This window comes from Alligator mississippiensis, chromosome 10 (assembly GCF_030867095.1).
Source record: "Alligator mississippiensis isolate rAllMis1 chromosome 10, rAllMis1, whole genome shotgun sequence".
NCBI classification, from domain to species: domain Eukaryota; kingdom Metazoa; phylum Chordata; order Crocodylia; family Alligatoridae; genus Alligator; species Alligator mississippiensis.
In genome coordinates, this window is record NC_081833.1 from 60,046,228 (window position 1) to 60,065,374 (window position 19,147).

Here is a 19,147-nt window from a genome sequence, read left to right on the forward strand (position 1 = left end):
CTTGAAGACCCCCAGGGTAGGGGAGAGCACCACCTCCCTTGGGAGCCCATTCCAGACCTTGGCCACTCTAACTGTGAAGAAGTTCTTCCTAATGTCCAGTCTAAATCTGCTCTCTGCTAGCTTGTGGCCATTATTTCTTGTAACCCCGGGGGGGCGCCTTGGTGAATAAAACCTCACCAATTCCCTTCTGTGCCCCCGTGATGAATTTATAGGCAGCCACAAGGTCACCTCTCAACCTTCTCTTGTGGAGGCTGAAGAGGTCCAGGTGCCCCAGTCTCTCCTCATAGGGCTTGGCCTGCAAGCCCTTGACCGTACGAGTGGCCCTTCTCTCGACCCTCTCCAAGTTATCCACATCCCTCTTGAAGTGTGGCGCCCAAAACTGCACGCAGTATTCCAACTGTGGTCTGACCAGTGCCCAGTAGAGGGGAAGTATCACCTCCTTGGATCTGTTCGTCATGCATCTGCTGATGCACGATAAAGTGCTATTAGCTTTTCTGAAGGCTTCGTCACACTGACTCGTTCATCTTGGAGTCCACTAGGACTCCAAGATCTCTTTCCGCTTCCGTGCCACCAAGCAGGTCATTTCCTAGGCAGTAGGTATGTTGGACATTTTTCCTCCCTAGGTGCAGCACTTTACATTTCTCCTTGTTGAACTGCATTCTGTTGTTTTCTGTCCATTTGTCCAACCTGTCCAGATCTGCTTGTAGTTGTTCCCTGCCCTCCGCTGTGTCCACTTCTCCCCACCGTTTTGTGTCATCTGCAAACTTGAGCAGAGTACACTTCACTCCCTCGTCCGAGTCGCTGATGAAGACATTGAAGAGTATCGGTCCTAGGACCGAGCCCTGCGGGACTCCACTGCCCACACACTTCCAGGTCGATACCGACCCATCCACCACGACTGTCTGGGTGCGACCCTCTAGCCAATTCGCCACCCACCGGACTGTGTAGTCATCCAAGTCACAGCCTCTTAACTCGTTCACCAGTATGGTGTGGGATACCGTATCGAAGGCCTTCCTGAAGTCTAAGTAAACGACGTCAACCCCTACTCCTGTGTCCAGGCGTTTTGTAACCTGGTCATAAAAAGAGACTAGATTAGTCAGGCATGATCTACCTGCTATGAACCCGTGCTGGTTTCCCTTCAGCATAATTTGTCCTGCTGGGCTCTCGCAAATGTGAGCCTTCATAATTTTTTCAATGACTTTGCCAAGGATGGAGGTGAGACTGACTGGCCTATAGTTGCCCGGGTCCTCCTTCCCTTCTTGAAAATGGGGACCACATTGGCCCTTTTCCAGTCCTCCGAGACCTGGCCCGTGCGCCACTAGTGTTCAAATATTACTGCCAGTGGCTGTGCATTGACATCAGCCAGTGCCTTCAGTACCCTCGGATGGAGCTCATCCGGGCCTGCCGACTTAAAGGCATCCAGTTCCTCCAAGTGACTCTGTACCATCTCAGGGTCTACGCATGGAAGTCTGGTGCCTTGCTGCTGCTGCCTCTCTACAATCCCAGTGAGAGCCTTGTTCTGCCCCTCACTTAGGAACACTGAGGCAAAGAACTCGTTGAGTTCAGCCGTGTCCCCCCTGTCTGTCACCAATTGCTTCTGCCCGTTTAGTAGGGGTCCTATTCCACCCTGGGCCTTCCTCTTACTCTCTGTATATCTAAAAAAATTTTTTTTTGTTATCCTTTACTTGGGATGCCATCCTCAGCTCCATGGTAGCTTTGGCCCATCTAACTGCCTCCCTACAAGTGCGAGCAGAGGAGGTATACTCCTCTTTGGTAATCTCTCCCCGTTTCCACTTTTTATATGCTCCCCTTTTAGTCAGCAGGCTGCCCTGGATTTCTCTGGCCAGCCAAGGAAGCCTCCTGGCCCCTTTTCCCTCTTTTTTTTCCTCGCATCGGGATCGTCTCCCCAGGTGTCCTGGGGCCAGCGCTGGTGGGGTGGCAGGAGTACAGGGGTCCCGGCTGGTAGGAGCTATATGGAGCCAGTCCAGCTCCCCCCTCTCCCTGCTGGTGCAACCCAGCCCAGCTCTGCAGACCCCTGCCAGCCTGCGCTCTGCTCTGGGGCCCACTGCGCTGGCCCTGAGACATTGGTCCCAAAACGTTGGGGCATTGGTCCCAAGATAGTGGCCAGGGGGCGGGGCACCTGTCAAGGGGCGGGGCTACCCATAGGGCCCTTGACAGCTTGCTAAAACTGGGTAAGTGGCCCTCCGCCCAAAATAATTGCCCACCCCTGAACTAGGTGTTCCTAAATATCTGAACATATTGAGAGTTACAGAGATGACTGGAAAATACGTGCAATTATGGAAATGGCAGTTATCCTGCACCAACTTGTGTTTTTGCACTTATTTTACGTTCTTTAAAATGCCAGAGAAGGCACTTCACAAAGTCTTTAGTGACTCTGTATTAATTCCTCCCCCCCCCTCCCAAAAAAAAAAAAATTCCCTAAAAAGAATGAAATAATGTCAAGCAAGGGAGGCATAGGGAGCCTGGTTCAGGCCCTTTAGTTATCCAGGGTATCCTGTTACTTCCCATTGTGGTGATTTGCCCAAAATGGGGACAAAACATAGCAACATCATGATAGAAATAAGAAATGTATTGAAGACGCATCTTTTGTGGAGGATGGAACAGTAATTCCTAAGAGGCAGCAAGGTGTGCTTTAATACACAGTGAAAGGCTACAAGAAGTAGAATCTGCCTGTTAAGGAGAGTTGGTAGCATCCTCAGGTGGGTTGAGGTTGTAGGAAATTGTCATTGTGTCAAAGTGTGTGCCCAGGTTGCTGGGGACATCCAGGAGATGTGTCCAAAAACTACAAAACCTGGAGCAAGTCTTCTGGCTTGCAGTGGAGATATCCCAGGCTCTGGTGGAGGAGTGGGAGAGGTACAATATCAGCAGTGGCAAGCTGGATTACCATAACACACTCCTTGAGACTAGTCATTAGTATGTCAGCCTTGAGATTTTCCTATAAGTGGATTCTGCACCCTTTCTGGGATAGCAGGTAGCTGCACAGTATGAACAGCTTCAGTCCAAGAGAACTACCACTCTAGCAAAGGTGTTCCTTTAATTTTAAAATGCTTCATGTTCTGTTCAATAAATTAGAAGGAAAAGTATATACTCACTTTCAGAACACTTGTTCATTCGCACATACCAACATCCATAGGCATGTGAGATGTTGCATGACCTCCTCCATGCCATTTCTCAAAAGGCTTCTGTGTCAGGGCTATTCTAGGTGTTTGTAGAAGGTAGCTGAAACCCTTGATGGTCAGTGTCTCTTGCTCCACATCTCATGCATCTCCTAAGAGCTCTTACTATTATGCTTTGCAAATATACAAAACAGCTGGCCTTCACCTTGCTTGTCATGTAGCTTTCTGACATTGAGTCTTCCTTAAGGACTTCCATCTGGCCTTCATTCTTACAAAGACATACTCTACATTCATGTGACAGCTTTTAAGCCCATATTTGGAGCCAGATGTTGTATATAAAGTTTCATTGGCTGAGGCAAAATTGGCTACGCAGGATCACACAGAACCAGAGAATGCTTGCCCTGTTTGGATTAGTGGGGCTGTTCTGCAAGCAACCTGCCCTCCACCTCCTCATTATGACAGATATTTAAGTTCTTGAATACTGTGGTCTGTATATCTTTCCACACCATTTGATTGCGATTTAAGTCAAGCTTTTGGTTTACCACTTCTTGCAACTAATGGAGAAGTCCTTCCTTTGTTTGTACCTGAATGCATGGTTGGGAAGGGGGAGGGGGGACATATAGTGGAGACATGGGTGGTGTTAATTGCCTTCATAATTCTGGAAACCTGTGTGTGCAGATCTTTCAATATTGTCCTGAGGACTGCCTGTACCAACAATTTCTTCATGGCAGTACATACCAAATACACAGAATTTCCAGGAATTTATTTACCCATGCCAAAGTGGTTGGTCATGAACCAGTATCAGTTAGGCTTTGCTAGTTTCCAGATGATTGTTGACATGAGCTTTTCTATAGATGAGAATTCTCATGCTGATAATCTGTTTCCATATCTCTGGGGGCAGTACTGCTTAGAACTCTTGAAATGTAGCCACTTTGAAATTCTGATATCATTTATGGTCATCTCAAGTCAGCAGCACTTTCCCATCAGTATGAGCTTCTTTCCTTTATCCAGTACCTTCAGTGCACAAAGTGCACTTTTATCAAACTGTACCACCTGTATTGGTTTGCATGGCATCCTCATTCTCCCAAAGGCCCTAGGGAACAATAAAGAGTAATTGTGAAAGATATAGCATGTGCTTTCTCTGAGATTTTTCTCTGCCTCTCTAGTCCATGGAATACTAGTCTGCAAGGAGGGACAGGCCAGTAGCTGACATAGAAGTAGCCTTAGTACAGGTTGAACAGTCGAACCACTGAGTAGTAAAAAGTGTGTGCGAGTGCTAAAGTGTCATAATCGGGAGAAGACCAATATTACTGTTTTCTAGGAATTTTTGAGGACTGGTGTTGCATGAGAAGCCTTGATAATTTTTTTTAACTGCTATGTAACCAACAAAAGTAATAGTCCCAGATTTCAAGGTGTCTTGGCCCCAGTAAACTTCCAGTGCGTGCTGTATTGTCTACCTCAGATGTTAAGTTGGTTTGTCTTGGTAAGAACTGCAGCTCCTGTGAAGTATCCTTAGTAGTACATCATGTCTGTTACAACTTTGGGGTAAATGTACCCTGTACTATGCACCAGTGTAAGTTTCTCTGAAATGAACATTTTGTACTCTTAGTATGGGGCCAAATATTTGAATATTGAATGTTACTTTTTATATCCATTTATCTACTCTGTGATCTCCATGCCTTCTGGGCAGTGAATAAGACAGTGGCCAGGTACAAATACTACATGATTATGTAGTTAAAGACTATCAAGAAGCTACATGCACCAGGTTGTTGAATTAAAGGGCAGTCTTAATTGTTATTTTTTTAATGTAAAACTTCTACTGAATCTTAGAAAGGAACATCATAATACATGGTCTTAGTGCTTGACTAGACAGCCATAATATTCTTTTTATAGATACATTCCTAATGCATACTTCATGTATATAATTCCTATTCCAAAGAAGGATGGATAACAATAGTTGATGTTGAAGGGTACTTGCATGTATTATGATGTTCCTTTCTGAGATCCAGCAAAAGGTTTACATTTCAAAACTTCATATAGCAACTAGTTGTTTGTCCTTCTTGAAAAGTCCTTGCAGTTCATTTTTCCCCAAATCCAACATAGTCTGCTATTGCTTGCCTTTGTAAATCTGTTATATTTGAAAATAAATTACCTTGCTCAAAGCAAGCAATGTAGCAACAGGAGAACACTTAAGGAACTGAATTACTTAAATCCAGTCTTTACCTTTTAATACAATAGGAGGTCTAAACTGGCTTTTAACCTTCCAGAATGATAAAATTACATTTCAGTCTGTGGTATTTCAATTAAATGTTTATTTCACAGTCTTTATCATTGTTTGCTTCAAGCTTTCCTGCTACCACATATTTTAATCAAGTAATGATACTTTAATTATTAACAAAAATGGTGAAACTAAATTCAAAGATTGAAATGATAGGTAAGAATAACTTAAAAAAAAATGGAAAAGCTGTTTGAAGAGGTCCCTATTCCTAATTCATATGGCCTAGATGCAGTTGCTTGACACTACATTTTGGGGTTTTTTTAATATAGAAATGTGGAAAATACACCAGCCCTGTGCATTTTACTCAAGAGTAAGGAAAGTATAATGGATAATTATAAATAAGATCCTTTAAAAATATATGGGATACCTCTCATAAGTGTTCCGTGGCATAGCTGGAATACCCAACCACTGAAAATGTTAACTTTGTTAGATAATGTTAAAATGTTTGTTAGCGAAGTCCTTTTAATGCCTGGAATATTGTATAGATAATGTTCATCAAAGTAAATTAAGTGCGATTACATAGAATTACGTCTAAATGAATGGTTTTTTGGGTATCCCTTCTTCACATAAACCAAATAAGTTTATAATGATGTATCACTTGAACAAGACTTCATAGGACTTTAAGCTGCAGTAATAATTAGTATAATCATATTTTATTTCTTTACTGTTTACTGGAGAGACAACTCTTGTGTTTCAGGTAGTGGAGAGCAATGCAATATTTTGCTTAAAAATACACAAGGAAATTGAGTATCATTTCAAATACGTTGAAGAGCAATGGAGAAAGAAATTTAGTCCTGGCACTCACGTTGTGTTAGGTAAGTGCTTTCCTTTCGTTTTTAAGAAGCTGATTCTAAGCAGCAATCTGTTATTGCTTTTAGCCTATATAGCGTATTTACACTATTGTTAATGAAGAGTAAACACAGAGTAGAAACCATGAACAGTTTCCCAGGGAAAACTGCAGTAAGAATACACCAGTGTAGGTGCTGTGTCAATAGCTACCTTTGGGTAACAATTTTCTCAATACAAGTAGCATATTACTTGCTCTGCTGCCACCTAAGGTTGATGAGCTGTAATAGTATTTAGCCTAGTAGCTACCAGAGAGACTGGTGTTTGTCTCCACCCTGGATCCTAGTGCAACTTAAATTGGTGTACAAAACTGATGTAAAATTTGCTGGTGCCTAGTGCAAACCAGTTATATTTTAGCCCCTGAAAGACTTGAAGGCAGCAATATTAAATGCAAATGTGTCTCTGAGAATCTTTATTAGACTAGAACTTCTATATGTTTCTAGCAGAATTAGAGAGTAACCAAACAAAAAGAACAGTACATCTTAACAGAATATAGTTAGGTAAGTAGATAGTTCAGTGAAGAAATGAGAGTAAATTCTCATAATCCTGGGATGCTCTTCGAATTAAAGATTAAAATCCAGGATGCTAGATTTATCGTCTGAGCCTTTTGATAGGGTAGGATATAAATCTAAATAAATATCAAGGTTGTTGATAATGCATCATATATTTCAATAATTAAAAAAGGAATAAAAGACAACTTGCCACCTGTTCAAAAAAAATCAAAACAAAACTTCTTTGCTCCTTAATTTTTCACCTGTAGCTTTTCAGGCCATAGGTTAATATTATATTTTGGCTGTTAAAACCTCAGACTTACTTTCCGTAGTTATGACTTCATTAAAAGGCAACACATTAAAAGCAAGAGCCTGGTTACTTGACAAGTCCTTGTTCCGTTTCTTCAGTACAGTTAATTTACCTCCATGCTCAGTAATGTATCTGTGTATGTAGGCTTCCAGTGCCATGTAAGACTAGTTTAAAAGTGAATCAGTTTATTTTGCTACTTGGTCTTATCGCTGGCTATTTTGACTCAGCCTGGAGCTCAGTTTCTAGTACCCGACTTAGGGTCCAACAGTGTTATCTCCAATCTTCTACACAAGAGATGCATATAACTTCAACTTCTTTCTGGAACCAATAACAATATAGAACACCCTAAATGTTTTTTGGAACCAAAAATAAAAATAACACTAAAAACACATCAGGCGTTCTGTGATATAAGTGAAGATGTAAGGTGCAGGGAGAAGTGAGCTCCCAGCTGTAACTCGGAATGTTTTTCTGCAGACCATTCTGATTTTACAGTGTTACCCCAGACCAAACAGAAGTTCACTGTTGGTTCTAGGGGGGGAGGGGAATCTAGCTGCCCCCTGGGAGCTTGCAGCCAGGTTCCCATAGCAGTGGCCATGGCTTTGCCAGTGCTCTGTTTTCACAACGGGAGTGGGGAAAGGCAGTGGAGGGAGCTCATTCTTAGGGCTACCCAGCTGGTGCTGAATGGTGGCACGGGTGAATTGGAGCCTCCCAATTTGAGGGGTGTTTTAATACACCTGCTTCACCCTTGGGGGAGGGAGAGCCGAACAAAACAGACTGAACTGCCTCTGCTCCCCTTTCCCTCTCATTCTGAAAACAGCAACAGGCTGGGAGCTCCACAGAAACAAGTTACAAAAGACACTGCATTTTGAAACGTTTTCATATGGTACCTCATGGAATAAGGGGTCACTTTCATCTGATTGGCCATGTTTGAAGGTGTCTGCAGCCATGCACTTGGGCGTTTGATCATGGCTGTAGACTGCTTTCTGTGGCCATATCAAGCAAAAATTGTCGCTTCTGTCTTCACCTCAAATGAAGATACAAGAGGTTGTCCAGAAATGCAAAAAGAAAGTAGACCTTAGGTCAGAATACCAATAACTATGTTCTTCAATCCTCTGTCAGTGGTACAGGTTAGGGGAGCTTTAATTGTTGAGTAGCTGTTAGTGCATCTGTCACAAATCAGTGGGCTCTTCCAGCAGTGCTGATCTGTTAACTGCAAAGAGCAGTTTCTCACAAACCACTTTGGAATCACTAGTATCAGAATCAGGAATTCCTCTTGGTGCATATAGCTTTCTATCCTATGTAGACCTGAAGGGCTGCTTTCTTTTTGTGTTTCTCAACAACCTCCTTTTTTAATATGACCTTCACTTAGATCACAGAACTTGTTTTCCAAATGTTTACCTTCACAATGAAATGAGCATATCTACATTTAGTAGTGCCTTGAAAACACTCGTGATTAAAACTCACTTGCCTGAAATGGTCAGGTATTTCTTCCTTGAACAGGTTTTATGTAAACTTGAAGTCAAATGAGCTGCTCAGTTGCCAGAGTTTTGTAAACCTGGAAAATAGATGCTTTTCCAAATACAGGACTTGGGAAATAATTTATCTTGCTCTCCCTAAAAATACAAGGGAGAATGGTCTCAACTAGGGAAAATAACAGATTCTCCTTTGGCTAGATTTCAAAGATCATGATAAGGGAAAATACTACACCTTGTGGGGAGTGTGTGGGTGGGTGGTTTTATTTATATATATATTTATTTTTAAAGGGTACAAATATCCAGGTAGTTTCTTTGCAGTCTTGGAATTCCTACCATCAAAATCTGGAATTTCTTTCAGCATCTGCAAAGAAATTCCTTATTCTATCAAGCTTTTAGTTTATCTGTGTTTTTATTCCAGGGAGTTCATTAGGGAAAATGATCAAGAAAGAGTCCCATTTTTAAGCTTAGCTGTCAAGTTCAAAGCAGCTTCTGAGACCATAATACGTTTCCCAGAAAACTCAAGACACTATTCCATTCATGTAGAAGGAGGTTACAAAAATAAGTTGAGGTACATAAAGTATCAACAAGCATGAGATGAGCAGTAACAAAACTCCTTTGATTTTTGGCTTTGTAAGAAAATATTCCAGCAAAAGGAAGGTTGGACTTCCAAATGTATTGCCAAAGTGGCACAGTTTTGGGAGGGGAGTGAATATGCAAAAGAATAAAAGAAATCCCTTGAGCCATAGCGTCTAGTCCCCCATTATTGCAGGCAACCATATTATAGAATTCCTTTAATAAATGTATCAAGCTGCTGCTGCTTTTTGTCTTTTTTTAAGGAGCCACTTTTTTGCTTTTGTTAGAAAGCTGTTTCAAAATCCGACTGCTCTAATGAATAGAAACTTTTTTGAATATCCACCCTAAATTTATTCATGGCCAGTTTATATTTGTTTGTATTTTTGCCAACATTGTCTAAATAGTTATTTTCTCTCCAGGGCATTTACCTCCTGATATTTTTACACAACACAGCATCAAAATGATAACGTTCAAATTATAACTTCTTTGTGGGACATGCCTCAGCTGGATCTTTTGTCTTTTAGTCCACCAGAAAAATACTTTGTAATATGTACATATGATGTATTGTGGCTTGCTTTCTCTTCCAGTTTTAACTGATGACTGCATGAAATACTTGGGAATTACTGATGCAACTTGTGTGGTACATTTCAGTTTTCCGTCCTCTCCAAGTGTCTTTGGTACACGCTTACACAGCATGGCTGATAACTTTCGAAGTGGCATAGAAAAGGTTTGATTTAACTCTCAAGATGTTTTAGTTCTGCTGGTTAACGTTTAATTACTAATATGTTGCCGCATACTTAGTGGACGACATTTTAAAAACAAAAATATTCTTTCCTTTTTCTGAAGAGTTCTTTGAAAGATGACAAATTTACAAAAGCAAAATCGATCTTGTTGCTGACTGAAAGAAATGGATGCCACGCAGTTGGTGTGCTGCATTACTTGGAACACACAGATGCTAAAATTCCACCAGAATTGAGTGACTTTGCAGCTGGAGTGCTCAAAGCTAAAGAAGATATGAAACTAGCAAGGCCTCTTTGTCGTTATCTTAAAACACTTGGGGTTTGCAAGTAAGAAAATGCATAATCTATTCTAGCAGACTACTTAAAATAACTTGTGCAAAGAGCTATTTGCTTTGAGTAATGGCTTTTTTCCCCCAAAATTTTGACAAATGTTGTTTAATATTTGAGGAAAACTGTTGTTATGCCTCCCTAAGATAGCAGGTTTTTAATAATGCGGCAGGTCTCTTGTTGGTTTCCCTTCGATATTGAAGGCGCCGCATAGTAATCTCCTTTCAAGTAGGTACCATATTTACTCAAAAATAAGAGGTGATTTTTATTAGTTCAGCATAGGAGGTGAGAGCCTCATCTTGGATTTGAATACTGGAGCTGCCATTGCCACAGTTGCCTGGCCACAGCTGGGTTAGTCATGTGGTGGAGGGGGAAATGTTGCAGGGACAATGCAGTGTGCAACCCAGAGGGCACACTTGCGGAGTGTGCAGTGTGTGGCCCAGGGGAATGCAAGGGAGACTGCAGCAGTGGCAGAGGTGCTTCAGTTCTGGCCTTAACCAGAGCCCAGAGCCAAAGGTGCCTGTTGCCATCACTACTATTTGGCTGGGGCCGGGCACCTTGTGCTCCATGCCCTGGACCAGAGTCAGAGCTGCTACATTGGGTATGTGATGGCAAGGGGAAAGGCAATGGGGAGTAGGAAGTGGGCAGACTGAGGGAGGGGGACAAACATTGTTGGGAGGGGGAAGGCAGGCAGCAGGGGTATAGGTTCTGATTGACACAGGTGTGGTGGGGCAAGTGGCATAGAGGCAGACCATATGCTCCCCCCTTATTGCTGTACCATTCCCCATCGCAGTGATGGGAGGGATTCATTTAAGCCAGCTCACTAGTAATTAAATTCTCTATGTGAAATTTCCATGCATATAATCTGTTTATTGGGGACTTGTCTTTAACTTTGAGTCGTCTTGGATTCGAGTAAGTGTGATAACTTATTTTTTAAGCATTGGTATGAGGAAAATGGGGACTAAATTTTCTTTCATTTCAATTGTCTCTGTGTAGTATTTTCCCTAGCATAGTGCTAATTTTACACTATGGATTTCTGTTATGATTAGGGACCTACCCAAATTGAGGTGGCAGCTGGGCAATTTTGCAGGCTGATTGTGGCGCTGGTTGCCATTTTTTCAATCTTTTCATGGTGTCTCTTCCCCCACCCTTTCCTCCTCACCACTGCTGATTGTCCAAGGGGATCTGGTGGCCCTGCCCGTCATCACTGATTGGTAGAGAAGGCTGCCCTTCATGTGAATATGCCAATCAGCGGTGGAGGTTGGCCACCATCTTGGCTGCTTCCCTTTGTGCTGGCAGCTCCTTCCCCCTTCACCCCCTGTGGACTGAGAGGCTGGGCCACAGTGGTCCTCTGCAGTGTTTTATTTTTAGTAAGCTATCTTTCCCCCAGCAATTCTGTGCAGAATCATGGGAACTGCCGTTTTTCACAGTTTCTGTGAAAATTGCGATTTGAGTAGGTCCCTAGTTATGATATTTCATAAATCAGAATACTCATCACAAATGTAATTTTGAGACTTGATATCAAAAATTCCTTGGCGGGTATATTGAAATGACTTATTCTTCTAATCTTTTGCTTAAAGTAAACCAAATTTATAACAATAAATGTCTGCTTCCTTCTAGCTATGGTAGAGAATTTAATATGCACATGTGTTAATGAATGGTTCGTCCAGTTGTGTCCCAGCTCTTAGTTATGTAGCTTGTGACTACGCTGGCAATATAGGTATATACAAACATAGGACTGGAAGGGGATTTAGGCCATAGAGTCTTCCGCATTCTCATTATCCAAAGTCACCATTTCATACCCTTTTCCACATCTCTGCCGTATTTGTAGTTTAGTGTGGATGCACCTGAACTAGCTTTAAACCAGCTAGTTTGGTTGCAGGTGATAGTCTTGTTGTGAGAATATGGAAATCAGCGTGGGCTGCAAGATCTTCGTGAGAATCTGGGTAATTGAGAGACTAGTTTTATATTGAGCTTTGTGCTACCGGATATAGTCTATTGCCAGTACCTGAACTAAGTTTTATGAAATCAGCTTGGGTATATCTCCATTATACTGTAGTCATATCAGTAACTGGGTTATAGCCAAACACTTATTGTGGCCTGTTAGGTGCTATCAGGATATAAGCAAATAATCCTCAGTTCTGAATTCCCCAATGCTGCTGTTGAGTTTCACATACTTCGTAATAAAATAGAATATTCTTCCCATGAACAGCTGTTAATTTAAGAATAGGATTTTTTTCTAATAGTTTCTTGATTTAGCTTCTGAAATTTATGCTCATAAATTCTTGTTAATCTTTCACCTACTAGTTCTCCTGAAATTGACAGATGACTCTATGGTCAAAAAGCACTTCAGTTTGCTGTCTTAAAAATTCAGGGGGGAGGATGGAATTGGCTTTGTTTATCCTTGTTAAGCCTTCTCCTCCTTCGTTGTGTTATAAATATGCAGGGATATGAGGATATGTCCAGATCGGCATCAAGTTAATTTACAAATAGATTTCCCTCCAAAGTCTTCAGATCAAATTAGATCAACGGCTGGATATGTCACAGTAAGTTACTAGACTTTTGTCTTGTTTTTAATGGCTAATGCGCCAGTCTGATTGCTAGCAATCATTCTGGTATAATATGATTGTCAGTTCATAATATCAGTAGAATAACATACATTTTGAGCCCTTGGAACGACCCATTTTCCTTTCTGCTCTTTTCTAGCGGACTGCTTGCTTTCGGTCAGGAAAGTGAAAGTGATCGTTTCTCTTTACAACGAAGTTTACAAAAGATGGATGCAAAAATGTTCTCTGTTTTAGGATCATCTCACAGTCAATATAATCAACTTTATCAGTTAGTTAGATATGGTACATCTTCCTCATCTGTAGGAGCTGCAGCAGGAATGAACAGCATGGAGGATTCCCTGTTGTAATGCATGGCTTGAAGTGACATTAGATCTTTCAAGTGTCCTTCATGCTCATCTATGGCCCTTATATATCAATAGAAGATTTTTAATGAGACAGCTGGCTCAGGTCTCCTTTGCTTAAGGCTGTTTTGTGGCTGATGAGACCTCCTTTCTTGCTGTGTTGTGTAAAGGAAGCAGGAGTCCTACAATGCACTCCTGATGCTATGCTGTTGTTGGTTCCTGTCACTTCTGCCTCTTGGCCAGCACTCAGTGACCACTGACAGACGCGGAAAAAAACAAAAAAACAACCACTTTACCGGAAGAGGAATTGCAACAGTTTGACCCAGCTTGCCCAACATTTGTGTAGATCACGTGCTTCAGCGGGGCTTTTTGGCATTTTTATCTAATAGTTGATTGATTCCAGCTATTAGATAAAAGTGCCAAAAAGCCCTGCTGAAGCGTGTGATCTACACACATGGTGGGCTGGTCAGGTCAATCTGATGCAACACCTCTTTTGGAGTATGCATTTTGCTTGTTGTGGGGGGAGTGCTGAGCTGTAAGTAAAGCACTGGGGGGGGGGGGGGGGGGTTCCTGTATCTGTAAGTAGCCAATATTTACTCAGTGAAGCTCTTCACTGGCCAGTAAAAGAAACTTGATTCCTCATGGTCTTTGTTGTATTAGTTTTTGCCTGAGGATTTAGTCTTTCTGCACTAAATGTAACGCAACTTCCTCAGTTCTCCATGCAAAAAATTAATGAGAGAGTTTTTATGATGATTTAGATTACTGTTATTGCAGCAGATAATCACTCACTCAGAGAAATTGAACCATGCCTCATGGCAAACTGGCTAGAGGGTCATACCCAGAGAGTAGTAGTGGATGGGTCAGTATTGACCTGGAAGGACGTGGGCAGTGGGGTCCCGCAGGGCTCAGTTCTTGGACCTATACTCTTCAATGTCTTCATCAGCGACTTGGACGCAGGAGTGAAGTGTATTCTGTCCGAGTTTGCGGATGATACAAAACTGCGGGGAGAAGTGGACACATTGGAGGGCAGGGAACAACTACAGGCAGACCTAGACAGGTTGGACAAATGGGCAGAAAACAATAGCATGCGATTTAACAAGGAGAAATGCAAAGTGCTGCACGTAAGGAGGAAAAATGTCCAGCACACCTGCTGCCTAGGAAGTGACCTGCTTGGTAGCATGGAAACAGAAAGGGATTTTGGCATCCTTGCAGACTCCAAGATGAACATGAGTCGTCAGTGTGACGAAGTCATCAGAAAAGCTAATGGCACTTTATCATTCATCAGCAGGTGCATGACAAACAGAGTCAAGGAGGTGATACTTCCCCTCTATCGGGTGCTGGTCAGACCGTAGTTGGAATAGTGCGTGCAATTTTGGGTGCCGCACTTCAAGAGGGATGTGGATAAACCTGGAGAGGGTCGAGAGAAGGGCCACTCGTATGGTCAAGGGCTTGCAGGCCAAGCCCTATGAGGAGAGACTGGGGCACCTGGACCTCTTCAGCCTCCACAAGAGAAGGTTGAGAGGTGACCTTGTGGCTGCCTATAAGTTCATCACAGGGGCACAGAAGGGAATTGGTGAGTATTTATTCACCAAGGCGCTCCTGGGGGGTCACAAGAAATAATGGCCATAAGCTAGCAGAGAGCAGATTTAGATTGGACATTAGGAAGAACTTCTTTACAATTAGAGTGGCCAAAGTCTGGAATGGGCTCCCAAGGGAGATGGTGCTCTCCCCTACCCTGGGGGTCTTCAAGAGGAGGTTAGATGGTCATCTGGCTGGGGTCATCTGAACCCAGCACTCTTTCCTGCCAGTGCAGGGGGTCGGACTCGATGATCTATTGAGGTCCCTTCCGACCCTAACATCTATGAATCGTGGGAAATCAGTTATGTAAGTCACTCCCATAAACCGATTCCCACAGCCCCTCAAAAGACCTCTCAAACAGAAAGATAGATCAGATACATGGGAACTTTTGCTACTTCACTGCTTACCTTTTCATTTATGTAACCATTTTATGTATACCTGAATGGATGGGAGAAATTATTCTATGTAGGGTATACAAACTCTCAGAAGAGCTGTAAAGCAAATATTTTACAAGTTATTCAAATGGTTAAATATGGTGGCACAGCTTCCTACAAAAATGAGGCTCTTGGCTTTGCTTATCTACCTAAGTTTTTTTTGGTTATGCTGAAAAAAATTACCTTTGCCCTCTGTATTCAGCTCTTCAGAGGTTTAAAATTCAGTTGCCTTGTTCTTAAGGCATTGGAGGATAGATCTAAATGGAATGATACAGTTCAAATTAATTTCTTTGGCTCTCATTCAATAAGCATGTTGTAAAACAGTAACCTACAAATTGTTGTCAGACATTTTGACTCTACTCTGTATGAATATTCAGATATTTATTTGACTTCTGTGACCTGGGACAGCTCAGTTAAACTAGGTGTCTGATCCCCTCTCTAATCTGTGGCTAAAATTTGCCAGGCTCTCAAGGCTGTAGTGATAAATTAATGTTTAGCTATTTGAAAATGTAAAATGCTATAGTTCTTATAGCATAAGCCCAGTTTTAATAATTGTTTATCATTCTAAGGTTAATTTAGTGTCAAACAGAAGGTCTTATTGAAGAGAAAGTACAGCAATGGAATGCATTCTGCAGATGATTCTAATATTATAAAATTCTGAGTCTGTTGGTCTGTCTGTCCATAACACTTTATTCGTGCTCTGATTGGCTGACGGAAACAGCCGATCAGAGTGCTTCAAACGTGCAGGAGTGCTGCCATGACTTCAAAACCGCTCTAAGGACCAGGGTGGGCTCCCCTACCCCGCTCCCTACAAGCAACATTGAGTACTGGACAGGAGGTAGGGCACGCCTGAGCGGTGGCCTCAGCTCCCCTGCCCCGATCCCTGCAAGAGGCAGAACAGCAGCAGCATGGGGCGTTAAGTGGCGGCACTGCATCCCAGCCACCTACCCCCTGCCCCCGTCATTCTTGATGGACAATTGGCTAGTACTATCATATTTTCAAGTCTGTAGTTGAAAAATTCACATCAAAGAGCAAGCTTAAGTGCCTGTTCATTTTTTAACCTTGCAACAAATATGAGTCCAACTAAGCTCTTAGTCTCTGTCGGAACATAAGACCATAGTATGGTATTGTTTCTTTCAGCATGAATATCTGTCAGCTAGAGACTGGAACACTTCCAGTTACAGGCACAGGCGTTTTTATAAGTTGGTAGAGAGAGGTATTTCACTACTGACCTGGGCTGGATTGAACTTGTTCTTCTTAAATATTAAAAGCTTATTAATTTTAGTCATATGGATCATCTAATTCTCCCCGTGTGTTTTTATGCTTCCAGATACTACCTCTCCACATTGTGGATGCAACAAACTACTTTGGTCGCATAGTAGATAAGAAAGAGGATCAATATGCAATTCTTGCTGTAGAAATGGACAAGTATTTTAAGAAAGCCGGTAATAAAGTATCAGTTGAAATGGCGAAGAAACTATCGTTGTATGGATTACATGAAGAGAAGATTTTTCATCGGTAAAATACTGAAATTGTTTTTGAAAAGAATGATTTAAAAATAAAGACTGTTCCTGGATATTTTAAAGTATTTAGATTAAAGCAATTGTACATGCCTGGAAAAATAATGTGAGTTCAAAACAGAACATTATCAAACCATTTTATTTACATTTTTTTTAATTTGCTACACATGGAATATTTTGGGTAGCTCATATTTTGATCTCTTCTTATTTCATGTTCATAAAGGTTAAACAAATGATACAAGTAGAGTGCTGAATGCAGTCTTATTGTGGGTGCTTTGACAAATGGAAGTTACTGTCTATGTTTTGTCTCCCTAAAGGGTTCAAGTATTAGAGATCTTTCCAAAAGAAGAAAATGGCTTTTTCTATAACGTTACTATCAAGTACATAGATGAAGGTAGAACTGGTCAGGTTCGAGGCCATCAGTTATTTCCCTTACCTGCAGAATTTCAGAGTTTGCCCCCTCAGGCAGTGGAATTCATTGTTTGTAGAGTAAAACCTATTGATAATGAAACTGAATGGAACCCAAAGGTAAGTTTTCTTTTCTTCAATATTTTTCCTTTTCGTAGATTAAGCTTAATAAATGTATTTTTTTCTTTCATGGAATAAAATAAGTCCCTTTTCTTTTATAAAAAATAGTTGGCTATAAACTTTTATTAATAACAAGCAGTGAAATTTAACATTTTTTAATGGATAATCATAAAGATTTAATCTATTTGACCAGCTGTTTCTAAGAAATGAATTATTTTTGGTTGTCCTCAATATTAAAATTGATTCTATGAAATAAACTAAGTGTAATTTCTGAATCATTTATCAGCTGGCATTTTAATTATTAAGCAAACTTAGATATTCCTGTATGGTATTTTTTTAATTGTTTCAGATAATTGTTTGCCCACTAGGCAAATTTAGGTTGTTTGTTTGGGGAACATACTCTAGAAAGAAACCTTCTCAAAAGTCGGTCCCTTTTTCTAAAGTCTTCCAAGGTAAGGGTAGATATAGCCTCTTCCAAAGCCAGTCATCACAGCTGCTTGAATCTGCCAAAAATAACTGCAGATATAATCTCTGATACCCATGATGTGGTGCAGTGGCTCCCAAACTTGGATGAGGGTAGGGAGTGGTGGGGTAATGAAGCCTTGGTAAATGATCTATGAATCACACAATTCATGTGTGCCTTTATAGTGCTTTCTGTTAACATTTTTAAGGGTATCTGGTGGTCCGCAAAAAAAATTGAGGACAGACAGTGGTCCATTGTTTCTAAATGTGTACTTTATAACTTTTTTAGTGATGCACCAGATATCTAGGTCAAGCCCATTAATCTTGCAGTAATATTATTATTTAATCTACAGTTTTTCAATGTATGCCTTTGTTAGTTTTTCTGGCATTTACTCCAAAACTGTTTGCATTACTTGATAAGTACCCTGATTTCATTGTTAATTATAATTCAGTAGTCTTCCAAATGTATAATAGTTGCAGAATCTATTTTCAGTTTGGTATGTATTTTGTATACTGTAAGTATTGTTTTTATTAGATTACTAGATATATTCATCAGAAAATTAAAGGAAAATTGCATGAAGCAAGAGTGGTGCTTACCTTGGGAAATACAGTTTGGGTTGATCCAATGGTAAGTATTAAATTGTAGCATATTTATATTTAAATTTAGTGATTCACAAATAAATGTTTCCTTTCAGCCTTTTAGTTCTCTATTTATACATGTGTGCGTGCTTGCATGTGCGTCCAAACACAAGCATGTTTATGTATAGATAAAATCCACGGTGTGTAAATCTTGATTTGGCCTACTTATGAACCACTAGCAAAATTACAGGTGAAATCATTCAAAGTATATGCCTGTACATAATCTTATTTTCTGTAATTGTCATGAAATTAATAGGAAAAATATTTAGAAATATTTTAAAAACTTTCAAAAACATTTTACCCATTTCCTTTTAAAACTAAGTATCTTAAAAGAGTTCGAGTATTGTAGCCCTGATGATCCAGGAACATACGAGAAGCAAGGATTTTTTTTATTTTACCAATTGTATAGTTGGAAAAGCTGTTAGACCAGTTTTGGGGCGTTAAGTGCCCTTCTTCAGGCCTAAGGAAGGGACAGATGGAGGCTAAGCTGCATACCATGTTTTAGGGCACAGATAAATGTATACTTGGATTTGCTTCAAAAGGGGAGCTTCAAAACTAAGTAGGATAGCACTACAGTGCTACTAACTAGGGGTGCACCAATGGAGTTTTTAGGGGCCGATACCGATAGCTGATTTTTAAGGAGGCATATCGGCTGATAATGATCCAATACAGCTGCCATCAGGTGTTAAGTCTGGTGAGGTGGAAAGGGGGGGGAGGGGGGGCAGATCAACTCCCCCCATGGTGAGGGAGGGGTCGGGGGGGCAGTGCAGGAGGGCCCAGGAGGGGGCAGTGCAGGATAGAGGTGCAGCTCATGGGGTGGGGGCAGCTCCCACTGCTGGTTGCACCCCGGGAGGGTGGGGGAGCGTGTGCCCCAGATCTGTGCAGGGCGGGCTTCAGCTGC

At 41.3% G+C, this 19,147-nt stretch overlaps 1 protein-coding gene across 6 annotated transcripts in view; it reads left to right on the forward strand.

The window, feature by feature from the left end:
- TDRD12 (tudor domain containing 12) overlaps positions 1 to 19,147 on the forward strand; it is a 77,656-nt gene that overhangs the window by 41,985 nt on the left and 16,524 nt on the right. For all 6 annotated transcript variants that reach the window (XM_019492869.2, XM_059713849.1, XM_059713851.1 and 3 more), the window contains 7 exons: positions 6,113 to 6,230; positions 9,698 to 9,837; positions 9,957 to 10,177; positions 12,624 to 12,723; positions 16,428 to 16,615; positions 16,935 to 17,145; positions 18,143 to 18,235. In XM_019492869.2, coding sequence (XP_019348414.2) covers positions 6,113 to 6,230; positions 9,698 to 9,837; positions 9,957 to 10,177; positions 12,624 to 12,723; positions 16,428 to 16,615; positions 16,935 to 17,145; positions 18,143 to 18,235 — 1,071 coding nt within the window. The remainder of the gene's footprint in view (positions 1 to 6,112; positions 6,231 to 9,697; positions 9,838 to 9,956; positions 10,178 to 12,623; positions 12,724 to 16,427; positions 16,616 to 16,934; positions 17,146 to 18,142; positions 18,236 to 19,147) is intronic.